At 49.7% G+C, this 20,829-nt stretch overlaps 1 protein-coding gene across 2 annotated transcripts in view; it reads right to left on the bottom strand.

The window, feature by feature from the left end:
- Positions 1-5,716: 5,716 nt before the first annotated feature.
- Positions 5,717-20,829, bottom strand: part of ZNF469 (zinc finger protein 469) — a 245,244-nt gene continuing 230,131 nt past the window's right edge. For both annotated transcript variants that reach the window (XM_053399953.1, XM_053399954.1), the window contains one exon: positions 5,717-20,166. In XM_053399953.1, the coding sequence (XP_053255928.1) occupies positions 7,266-19,964 (12,699 nt within the window). In that variant the 5' untranslated portion in view covers positions 19,965-20,166 and the 3' untranslated portion in view covers positions 5,717-7,265. The remainder of the gene's footprint in view (positions 20,167-20,829) is intronic.

The raw sequence follows: 20,829 nt of genomic DNA, 5'->3' as shown, positions 1-20,829 counted from the left end.
ATCAATGGACAGAAGTTAGTTACAATCATCCATTTCAGTGAGTCTACTCTAAGTATGACAGGCATTAGATATTGCCCAGTATTATTAGATAGTGTAATGCTTGAACAGGGACAGGAAGTGGTATTTATGCAATAATTTGAAATCACTAAAGGTGGCCTGAACAATTTGTAAGCCAAACAATCTGATCAACCCAGGGTGCAGTTGTGAGGCTCTGTATTTCGGGCATGCACTTAGATCCTGCAGCCCAGGGGCCAGATCCAGACCACTGAGGTCTCAGCTTGGGCTCTGGCCTCCTGTATCATCTGGATAGGGTATCTTTAGTCAGGCTCAGCTCCAGGCCAGCTCCTTTTTTATTGCATGCAGAGCACTGGTTGCTATACAAGTTGCACTGTGGCTCCCCCATCACCCCAAATAATCCCCACCCATTTCTCCTTTCCTGGCCCTATTCCCCGCTTTCTCTCTCTCCTCCTCTCTCCCTGGCCATTGCACACCCACAGCGCAACTCATGTTAATCTGCAGCCGCTCAAAGCCATCCTGCTTTCCCTTCCTCGTTGGAATTACGGCGGCATCCTGCAATCTTCCAAGTGTCAAAAGCGCCCGAAATGCTCAGTGATAAAGCAAGGCTCAGCAAACTTGAGGGCTTTGTGGAGCTGAGTCTGACTGATGGACAGGGGTTTTTCTTTCTCTCTCTCTTTCTTTTCCTTTCCTCTTTTCCCAGGCAAGAGCTCAATCTGGGCAGATCACCTGCTCTGGCAGAGGTCCTGCAAATCTCCTTATTATGCGCCAACAGATTTCTGCCAAGCTGCAAAAGACGTGGATCATCAATATCTTCCAGGGGGAGAAAAATGACACAGAGAGAAAATAGGGAGGCTAAGTAGCTCCCAGTCTGGAAATATCATCTTGTCTGCCATACCAAAGCAATGTCAAAGGAGCCAAAAACTATATTAGCAGTAGCATGGGTAAGGGACGGAAGCCTCCATGCAAACCTGTGTGCTGCTTCCGTGGAAGTGGCTGGCAATGCCCAGCCTTCCCAAATCAGTGTGATAGATAGTCCAAGAGAGAGTCTTAGTTTTTAAACTTTCTTTATTCAGGAACTCCTTGCTCTACTGCCTGCAATGGAACCCTTGTATGACTGGACATGTTCTAAGGCACATGGGGGCACAGTTCAGACTTAACATTAAATGGTGGTTCATTAAACTATGGCTTACTAAATTATGACTTAGCAACCCAGCAGTTTAATCATGGCTTCTTTGCTATGGTTAAAGGTCGCTCATTAACCAAGGTTTGTAGCTGGTTTCTAAACCTTAGCTAATGCTAACCACAGATTACAGTGAATGCAAACTGTGGCTAAGGGCAGAGGGCGATATATAGGTTTTAAACCAGTGGTTGGTGGTTGGACTGCAGTAGCCATCATACCCAATAGCTGGCCATGCTGGCTGGGGGAGAGGGAAGTTGGGGGTGGGTCCAGCAACACAGGCTCCTCACAGCTGTTTAAAGTAATAAATAAGTTCCAAAAGCACTTACCTCCTATGGTGGCCGGGTGCCACCCTCAAGCATCAGGACAGAGTGGCCCATTGGTGTTCAGATCCAAGACTACAGGGATGAGACTGCTGGAACCATCAAGGGACAAATATTTCCACCTGCCTTGGACCTTATAAGGAGCAGCTGCTGCTTGGCAGCCATTACTAGAGGGGGGGAGGGAGTGCTGGACCTATCAAGGACAACCTTTTCCACCTGCATTGCTCCACCCAACCCCACTTGGGATCTTTATGAGGTACAGCTGCTGTTTAAGTACTGTATTTACTTTTGTTCTCTTAACATTTTTATGGGGAGTGCTCTTTGTCCTTTTGGCAGGACCATGGCTGTATTGGGTTTTTACTTTGGAAATGTCATGACCTTGTTGGGAATGTTTCTTACTTGTATGGTTTGCATTGACATTATTTTTGTACATTATTTGCATTTATTTGTTTATTGTTTGTGAGCCGCCTCAGGGCCTTTTTGGGGTCCAAAGGTGGCATACAAATAAAGACTACAGACTTACTGAGGCCTATAAGAGATGGGGTGTGGTTGGCAACCTCCCTGGCCTTTCAGACATGCTCAAGGCCCTCACAGAAGGGAAGACAATGGCAAGGATGTTGCTTTGAACTGCAACTCCCATCAGCCCCAGCACCATATAGCCATGCTGGCTGGGGCTGATGGGAGCTGTAGTTCAAAACTTCTGGAGGGCAGCAGGTTGGTGAAGACCATCTTGCACAGTCTCACTGGGTTTCTTCCCCTGCCTGCCCCGTGAGCTCCACCTGTCTTCAAAAGACAAACCCCAGACCATGCTTCCAGACCTGTGTGATATGTTATGGGTCCTGTGGAGATGTCATGGAGGGGATGGGCAGATCATGAGGAAGGCGGAGGGGGGCAGATCAGAGAGGTGGAGCTAAATGACCTGGGAGAGTGTTTTAGGGAGGTGAAATGGGGCCCAATAAATATCTGAGGTGGAGAAGGGGACCAGTGATCAAGCGTCAGGAACTGGGGAGAGGCAGGCTCAAGTGTCAAGAGAGGTGTCCCAATCCTGTGGCATTGAACCCCTCTAGCCAGGCACCTCATAGGAGGCCTCAACTGCTGCCAGCTCCCCCATCACTCCTATTGGTAAGGAGCCTCCTCCACGGGAAGTGCCTGAGAGTAAGCAGGATACTGAGCTGGCACCTCCTGTCGCCAAGGAAACCGAAACGTCGGTGCTGTTGTGAACAAACCTCACAGGCCCAGCCCACTCCCAGAAGTGTCCACTTGCTGACCCAGAGAAGAGATGCCTGTCGCTTATTATTTTATTGCATTTATAGCTCACCTTTTCCCACCAAGGAGCTCAATATGGCATCCATGGTTCTGTCACCACCTCATTTAATCCCACAGAAACCCTATGAGGTAAAGTACCCTCTATGTCACCAAGTAAACTTCATGGCTAAGAGGGGAGTTGAACTGTGGTCTCCCAGGTAAGAGTCTGGCACTCTAACCACTACGTCTGCCCCACTCTTCAAAAGGAAGAGCTTGTTGGTCAACTGCTTTTGAATGTTGTTGTTATTAAAAAAAAAAATCAAGAGCTGTATACATTTTATGAAATAAAGAACATCTTGGCTCCTGCTTAGCCATGCAACCCCCCTGCTGTGCCCTTAACCGTTGCCTATCCATTACTCGGTTTTATGCATTAAAGGATTTGGCAGGGAAAGAAACCTGAGCATGAGTTCATCGGCTGGTGACAAGGGCCAGGACGTTGTCTCTCAACTGCACAGCTACAGAGCAATGAGATGAAAGATGGGCTGGTTCTCCTGGGTGTCTCCTCAAGGGCTCTCTAGGGTGTTTTCTGCTCATAGGTGCTGAGATTTCCCTGCGACCCTTCATAAGAACTGTTTTGGCAACTGGTAGGGCAGAAGGCAGGGAGTCCAGCAGTAGGTGGCACCAGAGCCAAAGACAGGCAGAGCCAAATCATTCAGGCTTTGTCTCCACCCTTCTCTTCTTTGCTGAGTTCTACAAGGCCAACAGTGAGACTAAGAATGGGGAGGTAGGACAGGGAGTGCCACCGCCTGGACTCGTTGAAAGCAAGAAGGTAGGAAAGTGAAGGCTGGCTGACTTGCAGGCTGGTGGGGCAGGGCCCTGTTAGGACTAAGAGGCCAGTCTTAGATGAGCCACGCTGGATCAGAGCAAGGACTCATCTAGGCCAGCATCTGTTTCCTGCTGGAGCCCTGCAAACACAAAACATGAAGACAACAGCAGGGTTAACTTGACGGGGCTTAACCCCAGAACCTGTTTTATTTGGGAAAATGTGAAGTAATAGCCGAGGGTGCGCCAAAGCGCACACAGAGTGCCTTCTCTTTGTTGCTGAGTAATCCCAGCTGGTGCTCCCAAACGGTCGGGAGAAGAAGAAACGTTGGCTGGGTGTGGCTTACAGGACAGCTTGAGCTGCTACTCTCCTAGTATATTTTTTTCTTTTTTAAAAAAATAATCAGATAAGATAAGGAACATGAGATCCCAGCTGCTTTCAAATGTCACTGGCCACCTGGAAGTGGCTGTTTCTAAGCCTGCCGGAGGACTTCCTTCCACGGGAGCCTGTTGTTTTCAAAAGCACTTAATGCTATTAATCTGGAGGAGGGAGAAATCTGGAACAAGCAGGTACAAACTATGCCTCTGCCTGATGCTTTTGTATCCACAGCGAAATATATCAGAGACACGGCGCCAGAGTTCCATTTTCAAGCCCCTCATATTTCCTCCCGGCACCCGCTTGCAAAATATGCGCCGCTGTAAATTTCCTGACAAAATTCTTTTTGAGGTTATTTCCTCACGCCCCCCCTCCCTAAATTAAGCCATACTAATTATTTTCAGCTGGCTTTATCTCTCCTTCGCAACACTCAGGGAGGGTGCGGGCGGTGAGCATTTAAAGCCGCCATAAACAAAAGAGTGGTTTGGAAAATAATTCTATCAATTAATCAAATTAATCCTGCAGTTTGAGTTACAAGCCCCAAGTGGCAGGATTCTAGCCTGCGGTTATGAGCTATCTCTCGTTGACAGTGTTTAAATGTTATGATTGCAACAGTAATTAAAGAATATAATATACCCGTCGCTTTGCGGCGGCCTCCGTGCCTTTGGAACTTAGGGAGACTCACACAGAGGTCATCTTGAGGACAAAGGCAGACTGACCAGGAGGGTCCTGGACAAGCTTTTCTCTACCAAGTGCTGGTATTATTATTATTATTATTATTATTATTATTATTATTATTATTACTTTCTGTATTCCACTAATGTAACAGAATGCTCCTGTTGCTAAACCTGACAAGCTGAGACAGTGGCTCATGATGCAACAAAGCCCCCTTGAGAATACAGGGGAGTGGACAGTCACCAAGGGAAGCCAAAGCTGCTCCTCTCTTCTCTGTACAGGGGATTGCTCATGGACAGAATTAGGGCACGTGTGATTAAGGTAATTGGCAGATTCTTGTGCTGCATTTGGGATGCTGGGAAGCAGATTTGGGGATATTTTAAGTACAGCATTTCAGGAATAGGAAGAGATGTGTGAAGGGTGGAGTTAGGAAACAGGAGTCAGGGTGATGTCCATCAGGGAGCCAAGCAGCCAAGGATTAAGACTCGCATAGCAAAGCCCAGACAATCAGTGTTCAGAAATGCTGGGGTATGTTGTAGAAGCACAAATAAACTGTGGGCCAAGCATGCTGGAGAACATTAGCAGTGCAAGTGGGAGTGAGGGCTGGATATTGTACCATGCTGCCCTTCCTCTTAGGGCTCAGAGTGACATGTTAGCACCACAACTTTCCATTGTCTCTGAAAATGGAAGATCTGCTCTTGGCTAACCGAGGTGTCATCTGAAAGTCATCTGAAAACCTTTTCTATTATTTGACAATGGCATCACAACATCCCAAGTCATGTGCTGGCTGCTCTTTGTTAACAGAAGAACACTAACCCAGAATCATAGAACTGTAGAGTTGGAAGAGACCCCATGGGTCATCTAGTCCAACCCCCCGTAACGCAATTTCAGTTGTTACATGGTAGTCCAGTCCTGCCTACCAGGGAACCACCTTCCCACACTCACTGCATCCCCAAAGGACGAGAAATGAATAGAAGGCAGACTGTCTGAAAAACGCCACACAGACCGGTGAGCTTCTGTGAAAATATTGGACTATATTTGAGAAGATAAATCCGGGCCCCGTTTTACAGTACCACAGCATTATGTTCATCTCATACTTTATTCAACAATATTAAAAGAGGCAGAGGTGCTCAAATAGCACCTTTACAACATCTTTTTTATTATTTAAAAAATGGCATCTTCTGTACTTTTCTCTGTTCTCTGACAAATATCAAAATAAAAACTTTTAACATAATGCATTGCACCTGACGTATAATTAACCTACTTTTTTTTTACACAAAGAACTGTAAAGGTACATATTAACAGGATAAAGCCATTTAATTCCTTAAAAAAAATGAAACACATATAGTTTGCAAGACACACGCAAATTACTCTGAGAGCGTGCCCCCCTTAACCCCTTCAGTGCATTGTCTCCTCCTCTTTATCAAACATGGAGGTCCCTATTAACAGCTGATTATCCTCCAAGTCGCCTTTTGCACCTGAGATTCAAGCCTCAAGATGTAACCTTTGCTGCATACACTGCAGAGTATTAGCGTCGCAGGAGGAGCATTGTCAGAACACCATCCTGCACTCTCCGTGTTAGGTTTAGACAGGCAACTGTTTACTTCTTTCACAAGTTTCTCCCTCTTCCTTGACTCGTGTGTGTGTGTGTTCCTGTCTGTATTCACATTATGAAAATAAAAATAGCACCAGTTTAACTGCATAGTGTAAAGCCCATACCAAGTCTAGCAACTACCTCAATACAGTAAGAGTTTGTTGGTTTGTTTTTAATATAAAAATGATACCTTACAGGTCCTTGAGACACAGTACTGCAGGGGAGTGGGGAAGATGTAAGTTGGCAGTTTTCTCACTGGAAAATATTAATAATTAAAAACAATAATAAAAAAACTATGTCACAAATCTTCAAGGTGCAGTTTAGCTAGGTTAGAGGGGAAGGCGTGTACATTTCTCTTTGCAAAAATAAAAAATATAACCCTCTTTTAGCAACATCTACAGTGGTCTAATAAAGGCAGTAACTTTCCAAATGCTGCATGGCAGTTCTTAATGCCACATTCTTGGAAATGTCTGTCTGTCAAAACTGTGGCCCGCTTCCTTCTTAATTTAATTTTTTAAAATTGTTATTTCTTAGGCTGGCTCCCAATTAAATGAAATCGTTCGGGATTATTTGTGCAAAATCTTTGGGAGGAGGAAAAAATGCTTTCTACAGTGTGCTGCACCTTATGAATAAGACGTCTCTGGAATGAAGTTCATCTCTTCAAGTACTTTGTACAAAGATAACAGAGACAGTCTGAAAAGGGGCTGGGATTTGCAAGTATCCTTATAACCTCAGCACTTCTCCAATAAAGCATTTCCTCTTGACGCTTCACTCTGCCCAAAGCGATTACAGTTTTAGTTCATGAACATCATCAGCAACATCAAAGTTCTAGCATTTGCATGATAAATCAGGTGAATTAAAGTAGATTAGCAAGACACAAAGCAAAACTATTTCAGAGGCTGCAGTGCAAGTTCATTTAAGCTAGACAGAGAAATCACGCTACACAAACGAATTTAATGCTTTGATAATTTCTCTCCCCCCCCCTGCAAACCCCAATGAAAGCAGCGAAGGATCACCATAAGTCACTTTCATAAATTACTCAGAAGTATCTCTTCTTAAAGGAATTTTAAAGCTACTTAATTTCTGCCCAAACAGTTGGCTTAGGAGATTGTTCTGGGATTCAGCTGTCCTGTAATTGTGAGAGTCGGGCAGCTTAGCACCTTGGACAGCTCTGTGCCGGCTCAAAGAGCCTGGCAGGGAGGCAGAGGGGTCTTTGGCTAAAAGGGGGTGGTGGAAGGCCTTGCCGGCCAAGAGGTCCTTCTTGCGTTTCAGGTCTCCATTGGCGTGGCGGATCTCTGCCTTCTTCTGAAAGCATTGGTCAAGCACCATCTTTTTGAGCTGGCCGCCAGCCATGGACACCTTGAGCGTAGGGCTCAGTTTGTTGCAGTGAGGGTCCCTCCTCCGGGGGGAAAGAGCAAAAGCATCACTGTTGGGCCAATCAGCCCTTTTGAACCCTCCAGCGGCGTCGCTCCTCCCAGCATCTGGCGTCCGGGCTTTTTTCTTCTTGTTGCCATCCCCCTCAATGTTCTCACGGGAGGCTGAGCTTCCTTTGTGAGTGGATTTGTGTTCTTTCCGCTTTTTGGGGTGAAGCTTGGTCAGCCCATTAGCAATGGGTCTCTCTGGGCATTTGCTCAGGTCAGGGTGGCTGTGCTTTGCCTGGGCACTTCCCACCTCGCTCCGGAGGTGGCCGCTCACAGGCTTGACAGGGTTGCTTCCCATCTCTTTGATGCCAACACTGGTGCCGTTATCTCTGGAATAAGCAGCACCCATCTCTGGGAGAGCCTTGTCTTTTAAGAGTGGTGGCTTCTGAGCCTCTTCTGCACTGCCCAGGGAGCAATGGACACTGGGGTCGTTCTCGGCATAGGTCTGCCCACCTGTGACCTTCTTTGAAGGCATCTCTTTGGCAGACCGGTTGAGGGCAAGTGAGGAGGTCTTGTCCTTCAGCAGGAACATGTGGAAGGTCGCTTCAGCTAAGTGCATCTTGGTGGCACTTTCCTGAGGAGCTGTATCACTTAGATCAGGATTGCCACTCCACTCTGTTTTGGGAGTCCCCTTGCATTCTGTTGCCCCCAGATTTGCAGCAGAAAGGTCAGGCATCTTGCTCACAGGTTCTTCTTGGAAATGTTGGCTGTCCCAGGTTCCCATGGCATGTTCACTTTTGCCGTTAGAGGTGACTTTTTCTGGGGCCACTGCCTCCTTGCTGTGCTTCTCAGAGAGATGAATTGGAGGCAGCTTTTGTGTTGGTGCTGCTGTTTGCTTATGTGTTAAGCTGGCCAGATCAATACTAACTGCATCAGGAGAGTCTATGGAAGGAGGTGGAGTGTCGCCGAGGGAGTCTCCTTTCACCAGCTGTCTTGCAGAAAGTGCAGTGGTGGGCTTGAGTTCTGGGCCACCTGATTCATCCTGGGGCAAAACTGGTAGAGGTGGAGGCAGACCATCACACTGGGTTTTTGCAATTTCACCCAGGAGACTGGAGTAGCGGCCCACCAGGTCTTCTGTTTTTACGGAGGTCTGGGGTCGAGGTGTTGTGGCCACATTGGCTGCTGTGGATAGAGGCTCATTTGGAGACAGCAGAGGTTCACTCCCTAGTTGGGGGACACAGGTGCAATCTGCCTGCACAGGTAAGCCTGGTGCAAGCAAGGTGTTGCGATGGACCATCTTTTTCTTTTTGGCTGCTGGTATGTCTTCCCGCAGGTGTCCTTCCTCTTTTACTTTCTTATCCCCGTCCTTGGCCGAGACTCCTGGCCGCATCACTCCTCGGAATCGGAAGGTCTTGCTGCTCCCCACCAGGTGCTTCTCCATGTGCCGGTCATACTGCTCCTTTTTGGAGAAGGTGTAGTTGCAGGTGCTGCAGATGAAAGACTTCTTGATGACATGCATGACATCCGCACAGAGCTCACAGGCATAGAGCGTGGTGTGCTTGATGTCTGCTTCCTCGGCTGTTCCATGCTCTTGGCTGAGGTGGTTCCGAAGCTCTTTGGTCTCCTGGTAGAACATCGGGCATTTGTGGCACAGATAGATCTTCTGCAAGCTGTGCACCACCAGGTGGCGCTGGAGCTTGAAGGGCTTGGGGAACTGCTTCCCACAGTGATGGCAATCTCGAGAGGGATCTTTGCATTCTGGGTGCATGGGAGCCAACTTTGGAGCCCCTTCAGCTTTAGGGGCAGGGTCGGGAGATGGGGCTGTTGCTTTGGGAGAGGCAACAGTTGGCTTGGTTCTTAGTGGGACCTCCAAGGTGTTGTTGACAGTCACTTCTTGCCCTCCTTGGGGCTCCTTGGGACTTTTGCTCTCTTTGCAAGCAGGTGCTTTGCTGCCAGGCTCAGCATGCTTGGCTGATTTGTTGGGTTTCCGGCATATGATAGAGTTCAGGAAATGCGTGACAGCATCATCATCATCACTGAAGCAGCTGGGCAACCCACCCAGGACAGATTTCTGAGCCTGGCCTTTCCGGGCAAATTGAGTGGCATGCTCTCGTAAGTGCTCATTGTACATCCAGACATCAGATATTTCCTTCAGGCACATCCCACAGGCCCACAAGCCGGCTTTGTTCTTGGCATGCTTCTCCTTCAAATGGTCCCTTAGCTGCTCCCGGGAGCTGAACTTCCTCTGGACACACATGTAGCATGTTGGTGGAGGAGAAGGGTTGTGAGTGAGCTTGTGGAAGTCCAGCTCCCCTAAAGTGAGGAACCACTGGAAACACACCTTGCACTTGTATTGCTTGTCTTTAGCCTTGAGATTCAAGTCGCTACGGGTTTTCCCCTGCTTTCCTTCTCCTAGCTTATTTTTGATGGGTCTGCCTTGCTGGGCTGGAGATGGTGGCTTGAACCCTGAGGTGCATTCATCATCAGTGTGGCTGAGATGATCTTCCCCAATGCTGTAGAAGCACACATCTCTCATCTCAAACTTTGTGCTCAACATATCCATATCAATTGTATGAAACTCAGACAAGCCAGGATTTTCATTCATCCTAGTGTCATAGGATTCTTCTTCCAGGTCAGGAGGTTCTGGACTGGGAGCCATTGATGATTGCCCATTTGTCAGTTCCACGGATGGGCTGAGCAATGTTCTGTCAACAGAAATGCCTTCCGTCTTCTTCTCAAGACTACCCCAACTACTCAAGCTTGGAAGATCCTCTGTTGGACTCCTTATTGTGCCATCGCTCTTCAAATCAGTAATGTCCTCCCTTTGCCTGGCATCCTCTGGCTGCAGAACCTTTTTGGTAGATCCGGAATTGACATCACTTACTATTGCTTTGCTGCCATGACACATGTTGAGAGTCAGAGCATCATCAATGGAGATGGTGTCGTACTCACAAGGGTCCTCCCTGGTGACACAGAAAGAGCTGGTTTCTCCTAGATCTGAAGCCATCCTGGTTGTAAAGAGACCCACCATGCCTTCTGGCCTGGGGTTCACTTCTATGACAGGTTTGGGCTTCTTGGTCCGCTTTCCATACACCCGCCTGCACTTCCGATGGGCAAACCGGTCATTCCTGGGGAAGAGTTGTGAAAACGTGGAGTCATCATCAAACAAACTCTGCAGGTCTGGACCCTCATCCCCCTGAGATTCATTCCTCATCTGAAGCTCTTCCATCCTCAAAGGCTTGGACTCCATGGGATAAGGGACACCACTGGAAGCTTTTTCTGATATGATTTCAGGGAAGTCCTCTTCAACTGCTCCAGCATGGCAGGACTGCTGGAGGCTGTTGGGACTTGGTGTATACATTGATGGCCTCTTTTGATTTCTACAGCAAATCTCTTTGGGTGGATTCTCTTCAGATGACTCTGGTTTTTCCATGCTGATATCCTCACCTGGTTCTTCACAGACATTGCTCAACCTTTCCTCAACTTGTTTTGGGTACCTGCTCATCCACTTCTCTGGCAAGTGTCCTTTCAACCCTGGATCCACCAATTGCTCATTACAGCTCCCTACATCCTGAAGAAGCTCTTGCCCAGCCATCTCTTGGGCTGATGATGTCTTTTCACCAACTTCTTCCAAGTCCTTGACTATTGGAGGGTGAAGTGGCAATGGTGACTGTGCCCTTGCCTGCTCTTGGAGGCCAGGTGATGGAGTGCTGCTCTCCAGTTCTTTAGAGACAGTGGTCAGAAGGAGGTTGACAGTGCAGGGAATCATTGTGGAGCGAAGCTCAGGGATCTCACTCTCTAGATGAGAAGATTCAATGGTTTCATTGGGAAATACTTTGGCTTTTATTGCCTTTTCCTTCAATTTCTTCCTGGCAAAACTGCCCAACCCACCAGCACCAGCCTCTTTGTCTTTCCCTCCTGTGTCTGGCCCTGGTTTAGAGCCAGGTGCTGAGTTGCCCAATCTCTCTGCCTCTGTCCTTAGCGACGTCGTTTTCATGTCTTCATTTGGAACATCTGTACTTTGGAGTTCCTGGGTTACATCAAATGAAATCACACTTATTTCACCGAGCACCTTACTAACAACTTCTTGGATCTCTGGACTGGGCTCTTTCCTTTGGCTCCTGCAGGATTTGGGAAATGGTTGGCTAACGCCTGCTTTTGACAGGTGTGAGCTGCTTGCTCTCTCTTTGATGGAAGCCCTGCTGTTTCTCCGAGAGAGTTGCTTGCTTGCCGTGAATGCCTTTTCCAGTGGAGCACAGTCCAGGCCTGGCAACGGAGTGGTCTCCTTTTTCTCCTGATGTTTCACAGTTTTGTGTCTCATCAACCCAGTTTTGGTTCTAAAACGAACTGTGCAAATATCACAGGTGACTTGCAGTCCTTTCCCCTTCTTTTCTTTTGCTTGCTTGGTCTTGAAATCACCTTTCAGACTTTCATCATTGCCCTCCTCTTGTTCTGTGTAGCTAATGTACCCTTTCACACTCTCAGAGCCTTCATTCTTCAAACTGTCGCCTCTGCTGTCCATGTCTTGTGAAGCCTTCTTGATCCCAGTCTCTGTGGTCTCACTGGCATTAGCTGTTCCTGCAAGGTCAGCAGTGGCCATCTCTTGATCATTAAGGATCTCTGGTTGAGCTTGATCTTTGCTGCCTTTCTGGAGGCAAATCTGAGCCTCCTTTGGCCCCTGAGGCTTTGACATTAACTCCCTGTTTTGATTCGTCTTTGTATTTGTAAGCTGAGCAGAATCTGTCTCTGATGCAGGCTGGTCAAGCATGATGTTTTGCAAGGATGCTGACTGAGAACAGGTAATCACATCCGTCACAGAGCACATGCCACTGTCTTCATGACCTGGATGCTTGGATAGTTCTTCGGGAATATCATTATTTTTAGAAGGTAGCAGGCTGGGAGATGTGCAGCTGTTGGCTTGTAATTTCAAGGGTATTTGTATCTCTACAGGAGGAGCTGCCAGGTCGCCAGAGCACAGGGAAGAGGCAGGTGGTGTACGGACAACCTTTTCAGGTACTGCCAAGGTGCTGGTGGCATCTTCTTCAATTTGCTGTTGACTACTACTGATCATATCTGACAGCACAGGAGAGGTGGCACCACAAGGGAGCATGCTGGGTAGAAATTGTGGTGCTTCTGTCCATTCTTGGTGCTCCGAATAATCCTGCATGGGATTCCCAACAACAGTCTTCTCAGCAATAGAGGAGCACCTGCACACAAGGGGAATCTGCTGCTCCCCAGCAGCAATCAGACTCTCTTCAGATGGTGGTACTCCAAAGTCAGAGAGTGTTACACTGCCTGGGTCACTTTTCAGCACTTCTTTCTGACTAGCCAAGCTGACTTCCAGAGACAAAGCTTCTGCACAGTGGCTGGCTTGCTCCTCCAAGTTCTGGCATTCTTCTGAAACTGGGCTGGTTCCCAAGCAGAAACCTCTCCCATGCAAAGAGTAATCATCCTGATGTTGATTTTCAGGTGAGTTGCTGGGAGCCAAAGTCACATGACATTGCAACTGTCCCACCTGATCACCACTCCTTTCCATCTGGTGGACTTCTGCAGCACACAACACTTGATCCTCACAGCAGGCTTCACCCCAAGGTGTGCAGTGAGCCACAAGTCCCTTGAGTGTGGCTGGCAAAGCACAGCCTGGTGTTTCATTTTCAAATGATCCAGAGCTTAAGGGGGATTTTCTGTGGCTCCTAAATGCCAGGGTTGCATTCTGCTGATCTTCTACCACCTCTCCTGTACCTTGACAGCCTTGCGTTCTCTCTTCCCTTAGCAATGAGGTCACCATTGAGCCGCTGAGTGGTGAGAGGTGTCTGTGCACTGGGGAAATGCCACCTGCACACAGTTTAATGTCACTCACCACCTCAAAACAGTCATCTTTTAGGTGCTGCTCCTGCTCCTTCTCCTCTGCAATGGGATTGTGTCTTTCAGGGCTCTGAAGGGCTGGTTGCTCTGTAGTGCAGGGAGCCCTTTCACCAAGATATTCTGCCTGTTTGCCTGGTTCAAAAAATAGTTCAGTTGAATCAGATGCCTTGGTCCTGTTCTCAGATTCGTCTCCCAGGGAGCTCTTCCTTTCCTTCACTGTGGGACTTTCAGCCACCTCCTCACTTGCAACAGGGCCCATAGATGCCTCTTCCTGTTCAGACTGAATGTCAACACTTGCAGGCAAGTGGGAGGTGGGCTGCAGGGCTGGGAAGCATGGCATCAGCAAGTCCTCCTCGTTGCTTTTGGCCGTCCTGGCCACAAACAACTGCAGCTGCTGCAATGGGTTGCCTGCCTTCTCCTGGGGAGCAGACACATCTTCTACCTCCCCATTCATCTCCTTCGAAAATGGCAATGTGTCAAAAACCAGCATTTTCCCATCTCCAGCTTTATTGTGTAGGGCTGGAGAGTGGCAAACAGTCTGTCGGGACTTATCCAGAAGGGCAGATCCATCCTCATCCCTTGGGAAGAGTGTGATGCTCTCCAGCATTTCTGGGTCCTTGATGCTTTGGGCACTAGAGGGCAAGTTGCCATCAAGCTCTGGACCACCAACATCTTGTAGTCCAAAATCTGGCTTCAAACACAGAACTTGCTGCCCGTACGTTTCCAACTCAGCAGCGCCATCAAAAGATTTTTCCTTTGGTGGCAGTTCTGCAAATGCCTCCCCTCTCAGAGGCAAAGGCTCATGTGCATTTAGCTCAGCTGCCTCTAGAGTTTTAGGGAACAATGGATCAGGGCTTTGTATCAAATGCTCTGTGTAGCTTGGAACTCGCAAATCGTCAGAGATGCCTGAAGAGCATGGATCTGGCATGATTCTGGCAGGTGCAGCCTGCATTTCACTGAAGTCATCTTCCTCAGAGATTTCAATACCCTTCAGGTTGTCATGAAGCTTGTCTTGGTCCTCTTTGGAGTTAAAAGGACCTCCCAAAATCAGATCAGCGGCAGATGGTGTGTGCATGGTGGAGTGTATTGGGCTGAATGGCACCGGACATGGCCAAGGGTCCCTGTGGCTTCTGTACTTGCTATCTAAAGTTGCAAGGAGACTTTTCTCATTCCCTGAGTTTTCACAGACACAGGCTTTTGTAGAAAGGAGGCTTGCTTTCTCAAACTCGGCTTCTGTTAGGAACAGCCCTTTCCCATTGCTTTCCTGGTCGAGGGTTAAGAGTGAAAACTGGTGGGTGGCTTCCTTCTTATCTGTGCTGGTAGGTTGTCTGGGGGCTTGGTGTTCATCGGATACTTCCATGTTCAGTTTGTTTGCTTGCAGCTGGCTTTCCAACTCAGTGACTAACCTTTTGATCTCGAGCTCGTCATCTGAGATAGTGCTCATGAAAGCCATACTGTAATCAGCCATCCTTTCGGCTAAAGGGATTTGGTTGATCTCGCCAGGGTACCTTTTAGCGGCTGTTTTTTCAACAGGGAGGCTGTGAAACTGGGCAATGTCTTCTGGCAAAACTGGGGATGTCCCCTCCATCAGATTCCAGTCTTTCTCTTGTGGGAATGGAGAATACTGCTGGTCAAAGGGGGTGGTTTTGCTGAGCTGATGATGGCCAGCACACTCAAAGGCCACATAATTGTCCTTGCTTGATACCACACCATCATATAAGGTGGCGTCAAACTCGGCCACAGGCAGCTCCCCGAATACTGATGAAGAATCAAAGCTAAGAGGTGAGGGGACTTTGCTTTGTTCATGATTATCACCTTCGTAGGGCGTGATCTCAGGGTGCTTCTGTTTGAATGAGCTGAGGTCAATGCCCCCCTGGCACAGGAACACATTGCTGCTGTGTGATGGTTCCACACCTGGGGCATCCGAGAAAAGGCCCGATGACTCAAAGCTGTTAGATAACCCTTTGCAGTCATAAAATGAACCAGCAGCATCAACGAGCGCAGCAGCTCCTTTCCTGGCTATCCCTATGCCCATGGGATTGTCTCGGAAACAGCTGATTGGAGCCACAATCAATGGTTTCTTTGAACACTTGAGGTCTACTTGTTCATAGCTGTTGCTCTTGTCACTGGGGATGTCATGGCTGCCATCAGAGGATGGGCCACTGAGCTCGTCCAGGTGGTATTTCAAGGCCTCTCCATTGTAGGCAGCAAACTGGGGCCAGCACTGATTCCTTTCCAGCGAACATTGCTCGGCGTCTTTCGGTGCAGCCAGGGGCTTATCATCATTGTGTCTGGATCCCCCGTGGGACTGTTCTGCATCCTCAGTGCCAAAGAGCCCAGTGGGGTTCTGGTTAAGAAGGCCACTGCTGTGATAGCTCTTCCCCTTGGCCCGGAGCAAACCTTTGTCTCCATTTGTGCAAGGGACTGGGGACATGCTGGGGCTCTGATGCACCTGGAAACCTGCTGCCTGAACTGGGGGTGAGTTGACGCTGCCTCGCTCTCTGGACAACTCAGAGGTCATTCTTTGGCTTCTTCCTCCTACCGCTTCTTTCTCAGGAATGTCCGGCTGCTCTCGTGGATGTGGTGTGGCGTGCAGCAACCTCTTCCTCTCTTCGCTTTCCTTCTCAGTGTCAGAATCGGCCCTCTCGGTGCTTTGAGGGCTGTTGCTCGTCTCACTGGACAGGCTGGTGCTCTGGCAGCTGCTGGTGGAAGAGCGGCTGCACCTGCGCCACACTCTGCCCATGCATTCGTTTTTACTTCCAGGTTCTTTGCTGGCAGCCCTTTGGGGCTCTTCTCTGCCCCTCCTCTGACCGTACCTCCACGCCGGCTCCTTGTCCTTCTCCCTCCCTGCTCTCCCTTGGCGCCTCCGACTGAGGCTGCTCCTCAGCCTCCCGCTGAACCGCTGCCCCGCCTTCCTCCTGCAGTGCCGCTTGGCGTATTCCACGCGCTCGTCGTCCGATTCCGAGATGTATTCGTACTCGCCAAACTTGCTGTCCTTGGCTTCGGGGAGCATCCGCTCAGCAAGCAAGGAGAGCGGCACAGCTTTGCTGCCCTTGCTGTGCAGCTTGTGCAGCTTGTTCTTCTGCTGGACAATCTTGTGGATGAGCTCCTTGCTCCAGGTGCCGCTCCGCAGCTTGCGCTTCTTGGCATCCTTCGCAGAGAGTAGGCTGTTCCCTGGAGAAGGAGGGCGATTCAGGCTCTTGGTCTGCTTCAGCTCTGACATGGTTTTGGCCTCCTGCTTCAGAGGCATAAAGGAGCTCCTGCAGTTTTTCTTTCTGACCTTGGTTTGGGCATTTGCATCAACGTTGGCCTCACCATACATTGCCAGGTCACTAGCCTTGTTCTGAGCGGACTCCCTGCTGCTCTGTGTTTCGAGCCTTTCCTCTCCCTGGTCTGGAAACCAGCTCGCCACTCTCTCTTTATGCCCATTTTGCTTCCCGGGTGGTTTCCTTTTTGCCAAGTCCATGCCGGGATGATCATCATAGCAGCTCAACATTTTCACATTCTCCTCCATCCCTGGGTGCTGCTTCATTTTCTTCCCCGAAGCAACGCTCTCTTTTGCTTTGTAAGTGGTCCCACCATTGGTGACCTTCACAGAGGCCAATTCTTCATCAGCAAACACATCGATGAAGCTGCTGTCAATCTCAGGGTTATCTGACTGGTACCCAAGTCCATTCAAAGCTTCCGTGATCAAACTGTCGAGCTTGGCATCGTCTATCTCCAAGTCAGAAGCGCTAAGCGGCATGGGGTTTGGGGCAAGGCCGTTAAGCTGACTCGCCTTCAGAGGGTCCTCCTTGGATTCCCCTTTGCTCTCTCCATCTGCAAAATCAACAGGAGGCAGCAGGAGGCCCAGGCCAGCTTGTGAATGCTTTGTGGACTCAGGAGGCACCTGATGTTGCCTCCGGATCTCTGCCCCCCGGGAAGAGCCTTTTGATGGGCCCTGGAGAGCTGCATGAGAACTGCAGAACTGACGGTGGTCCAGGAAAGAGGAGAGAGTGCTGAAGTTCTGGTCACATTGCTTGCAGGTCAGGAAGACATCCAGCTGGTCAAGGCTGGTGCTGCTCAGTGTGCTTGCCAGGAAGTGATGCGAAGAATAAGGTGGTGGAGGCAGCTCAGCCTCAAAGCCCTCCAGACACCCTTTGGAGGCATCCGCTTCTGGCTTGTGGACGTGGCTGTCCACAGGGACGCCTCTGTAGAGGAGTTCATCCTTTGAGGCACCTTGGGAGAGATGAAAGCCCTTGAGAGGGTCCGCTGTCTGGTAGTGGATTGCGGTGGAGCTCAGTGAGTCGGAGGCATGGAAAGGCTCACTGGCATCCTTTGGGTGGCACTGGTGGTGAAAGAAGGGCGACGTGGTCAGCACAGCGCCATCTTCAAAACTGTGGCTGTTAGGGCTGCTTGATGTGGGCGAGAGGGATGAGCAGGTGCTGCCGCTGCTGGCAGGGTGGGGGGCAGGTGATGGGAGAGGAGAATCGGCTGGGGAGGCAGTCAAGGCCGACGGTGGCAACACCAAAGCTGGGTTGGAAGAGAGACGAGAGGAAGTTAGCGGCAGTGCTTGGCTCACGCTGAAGAAAAGGGGCTTGCCCCTGGAAACACACATGCCAGGAAGTTCCGTGTCCTTTGGCCCGTCAAAGCCAAAAGCGTTGGCCGGAGTGCAGTTCTTTGATCCTGGATCATGCTGCTGCCTGACGACTCCCTCCCCAGTCAGCAGGGCTTTATTTGGATAGCTGGGAGTGGAGTTTTTCTGAACCTTGCTGCTGCTGTCCCAGTCTGATGCCCCAAGGGGGAAAGGTGGCTTCTGGCTGGCCAGCTTCCTTGACAGCTCAATTCGGTCTTGGCCGGGCATTGAGGAGGTGAGGCGCAGCTGCTGCCAGGCCTTCTTTATGTGCTGCCTCTGTTCTGCCCCTGGGTGGCACCCAAACGAGAGCTGGTTCCCAGCAGGGCTTGGGTACACGGTTGAGCTTTGTTCCATGGGAGGGTAAGCCTTCTTGCCTCCCTCCCAAGACTGCAAGAGCCGGGGTTGGGCTTGCACAGTAGTGGGAAGGCTCTTCTCGAAAGGCACTGAGCCCAGGCTGGCAACACTGGCCGTGGGGTCGCCATAAGGCTTGTTCTGAAAGTGCACTTGGGGTAGAGAGACCTGTGGCATGTTCCTTCTCAGAGCACCACCGGGATCCAGTATCCTTTGACTAGCTACGTTGTCCGTCAACAAGGACTGCCTCTTCCCGATCGGCTTTGGCAAACTAGAGACGTGTAAACTGGGTGGGAAAACGCCTTGGTTTTCTTGGAAAGTGCTTGAAGTTTGGTCGATAGCACCAGAAGGAGAGATAGCACCATTGTGGTCAGTGGAATGTTCATTCCTTCCTTTATAGCAAGGCAAATGCCCTTGAGTCTGTGACGGGAGGAAGGGAGCCTGCTGGGGAGCCAACCCGTACATCCTGCCCTCCGGGCCAACGTGGTCATAGGAGCCACCGGCGAGAGCTTCCTCTTTCCATTCCCTGGAGGAAGGATGGAAGGCAAAAGCACCATGAGAAGCCTGACTGGCGGCCAGTGACACATCGATGTAATCTTGAGCATGAATGTCGCCTTGGAAAGGGTCCCCAGCAGAGCTGTGCAAAGTCTGGAAGGGGTACTGGAACGACAAGGGCCCCACACAGTGTGCGCTAGGTTTGCTGCTCTCGGGGAACAAGGGGCAAGCTTTGGGGGCAGAGAGTCCATTGTTAGCACCTGGGAGGCTTTTCTCTGGCAAAGGCCACGAGCTATTCCCATTACCCTGGAACTCCACATAATGCAGCTGCCCGTTGGTGCCAGAGTTTTCATGAGGAACACCGGCTGGCAGCTGAAGCTTTGCGCCATGGGCTGGGCGCGCAGTTGGTGTCGGGGAGGTAAAGTTGCTGGAGATATGGCTTGAGGGGGCCTCAGGAAAACACCGTGCGAAACTGAGGTCTTCCTGCTGCAGTTCTACCTCTCTCTCGGGGATGCTGGGGACGTGGAACCTGTAGCTCCCCGAGATGGGTCCCCGGCCCACTTCGACCTTCTTGGGCGGGGTGACCTTCTGCTGGGGATAAGCAATACCAATGGTGGGGTTTGGTCTGGCATTGCTGATAGTAAGTCTATAGAGCTGCTGGTGGCCACGCTCTCCTTTTCCAGACCGCTTGTTCTTATCCCTTGCTCTGCTCTTTCCAGGGGGAGACTGGGGGCTTCCTTTGACAGAACCCCAAGGGCCATCACTAAGGAACTTGGGCCTGTTGTGGAGGGACTTGAAGTCTATCTTGCCTGCTTGCTGAGGCCGGATCACAGCTTCCCTTTGATTGTGCGGCTCCTTGTCTTTGACACCAGTGAAGCTGGACCCATTCTCAGTCCCAGTGTGGAGACATGACTCTGAGCCTTCCTGGAGCTGACCATCAAATTTGCCCACGTCTTTCTTGCCAAATTGCTCAAAGCCAATATCTTTGTCTTGGGCGCTGGGCTCAGTATCGTTGGTGGCATAAGCATGCTGTGTCTCTCCCATCATGGTACTAAGGACCAGGCCTAAAAGGAACTGGTTTCCTTCAGCCCCTCAGCATGGGAGTCCTCCATGGCAACCATCATCCCTTCTTCTCCAGCAGCTGTGAGGCACCTCAACCTCTCGGACAGCTCCCAGTTCCATCCTGGCTATGGGGCAGGACTTGCATATGAGACCTGTTGGGGGTTCATCTCAGGATTCCACATGGGACCTGCAAGAGAGAAAAGCCTTGTGAGATTCAGAAGCTCTGCAGTCTCATATTACAATGTTCAAATATTTAAACGTTTACAATATTTGGTGACAAAACCCAAGGACTAAGGCTGCTTCTCCCTGATAGCAGAATGTAAGCAAAAACATATCAAACTCATGCCGAAGGCTGAAACTTTGCTTGAGATTGGAATGAGTTGATTCCAGGAATCAGCAGGGTGCTTTGAGGGAAGAGTTGGCCATGTCAGGAAATGGACAGAGTCCCCTGTCACTTACTGCCTACTGGGGTTAGCACTGGCCCCATCCTGGGTGAGAACCAGGGAACTGTGTTACCCAAGAGGCAGAAAAAGCACAAGCTCAGGGCACCAGCAAATGAGAAAATTTTGAAATAATCTGACAATTGGTTTTGGGGGTTTTTTTAAGCACCACAGGAAAAATCTGAACTTTCTAAGACTTCCTTATACTCCACATTCTTTCCCTATTTTTCTGTTCTATTTTATTACTTATCCCCACCTAAACCAGGAGTGGGGTGTCCTACTAACATAGGCGGAAATAATGCCAGGAAATCAGATACTGTCAGGTGCTGCACATGAACCATATGCATGCACATTTCAGCATACATGTATCATTTGTGTCATTTTGGGGGGAAATTGTTTTATAATTTACC

Source organism: Podarcis raffonei, chromosome 8, assembly GCF_027172205.1.
Source record: "Podarcis raffonei isolate rPodRaf1 chromosome 8, rPodRaf1.pri, whole genome shotgun sequence".
NCBI lineage: Eukaryota > Metazoa > Chordata > Lepidosauria > Squamata > Lacertidae > Podarcis > Podarcis raffonei.
The sequence above is the reverse complement of the archived record's forward strand: the minus strand, read 5'-3'. Positions and strand labels throughout refer to the sequence as shown.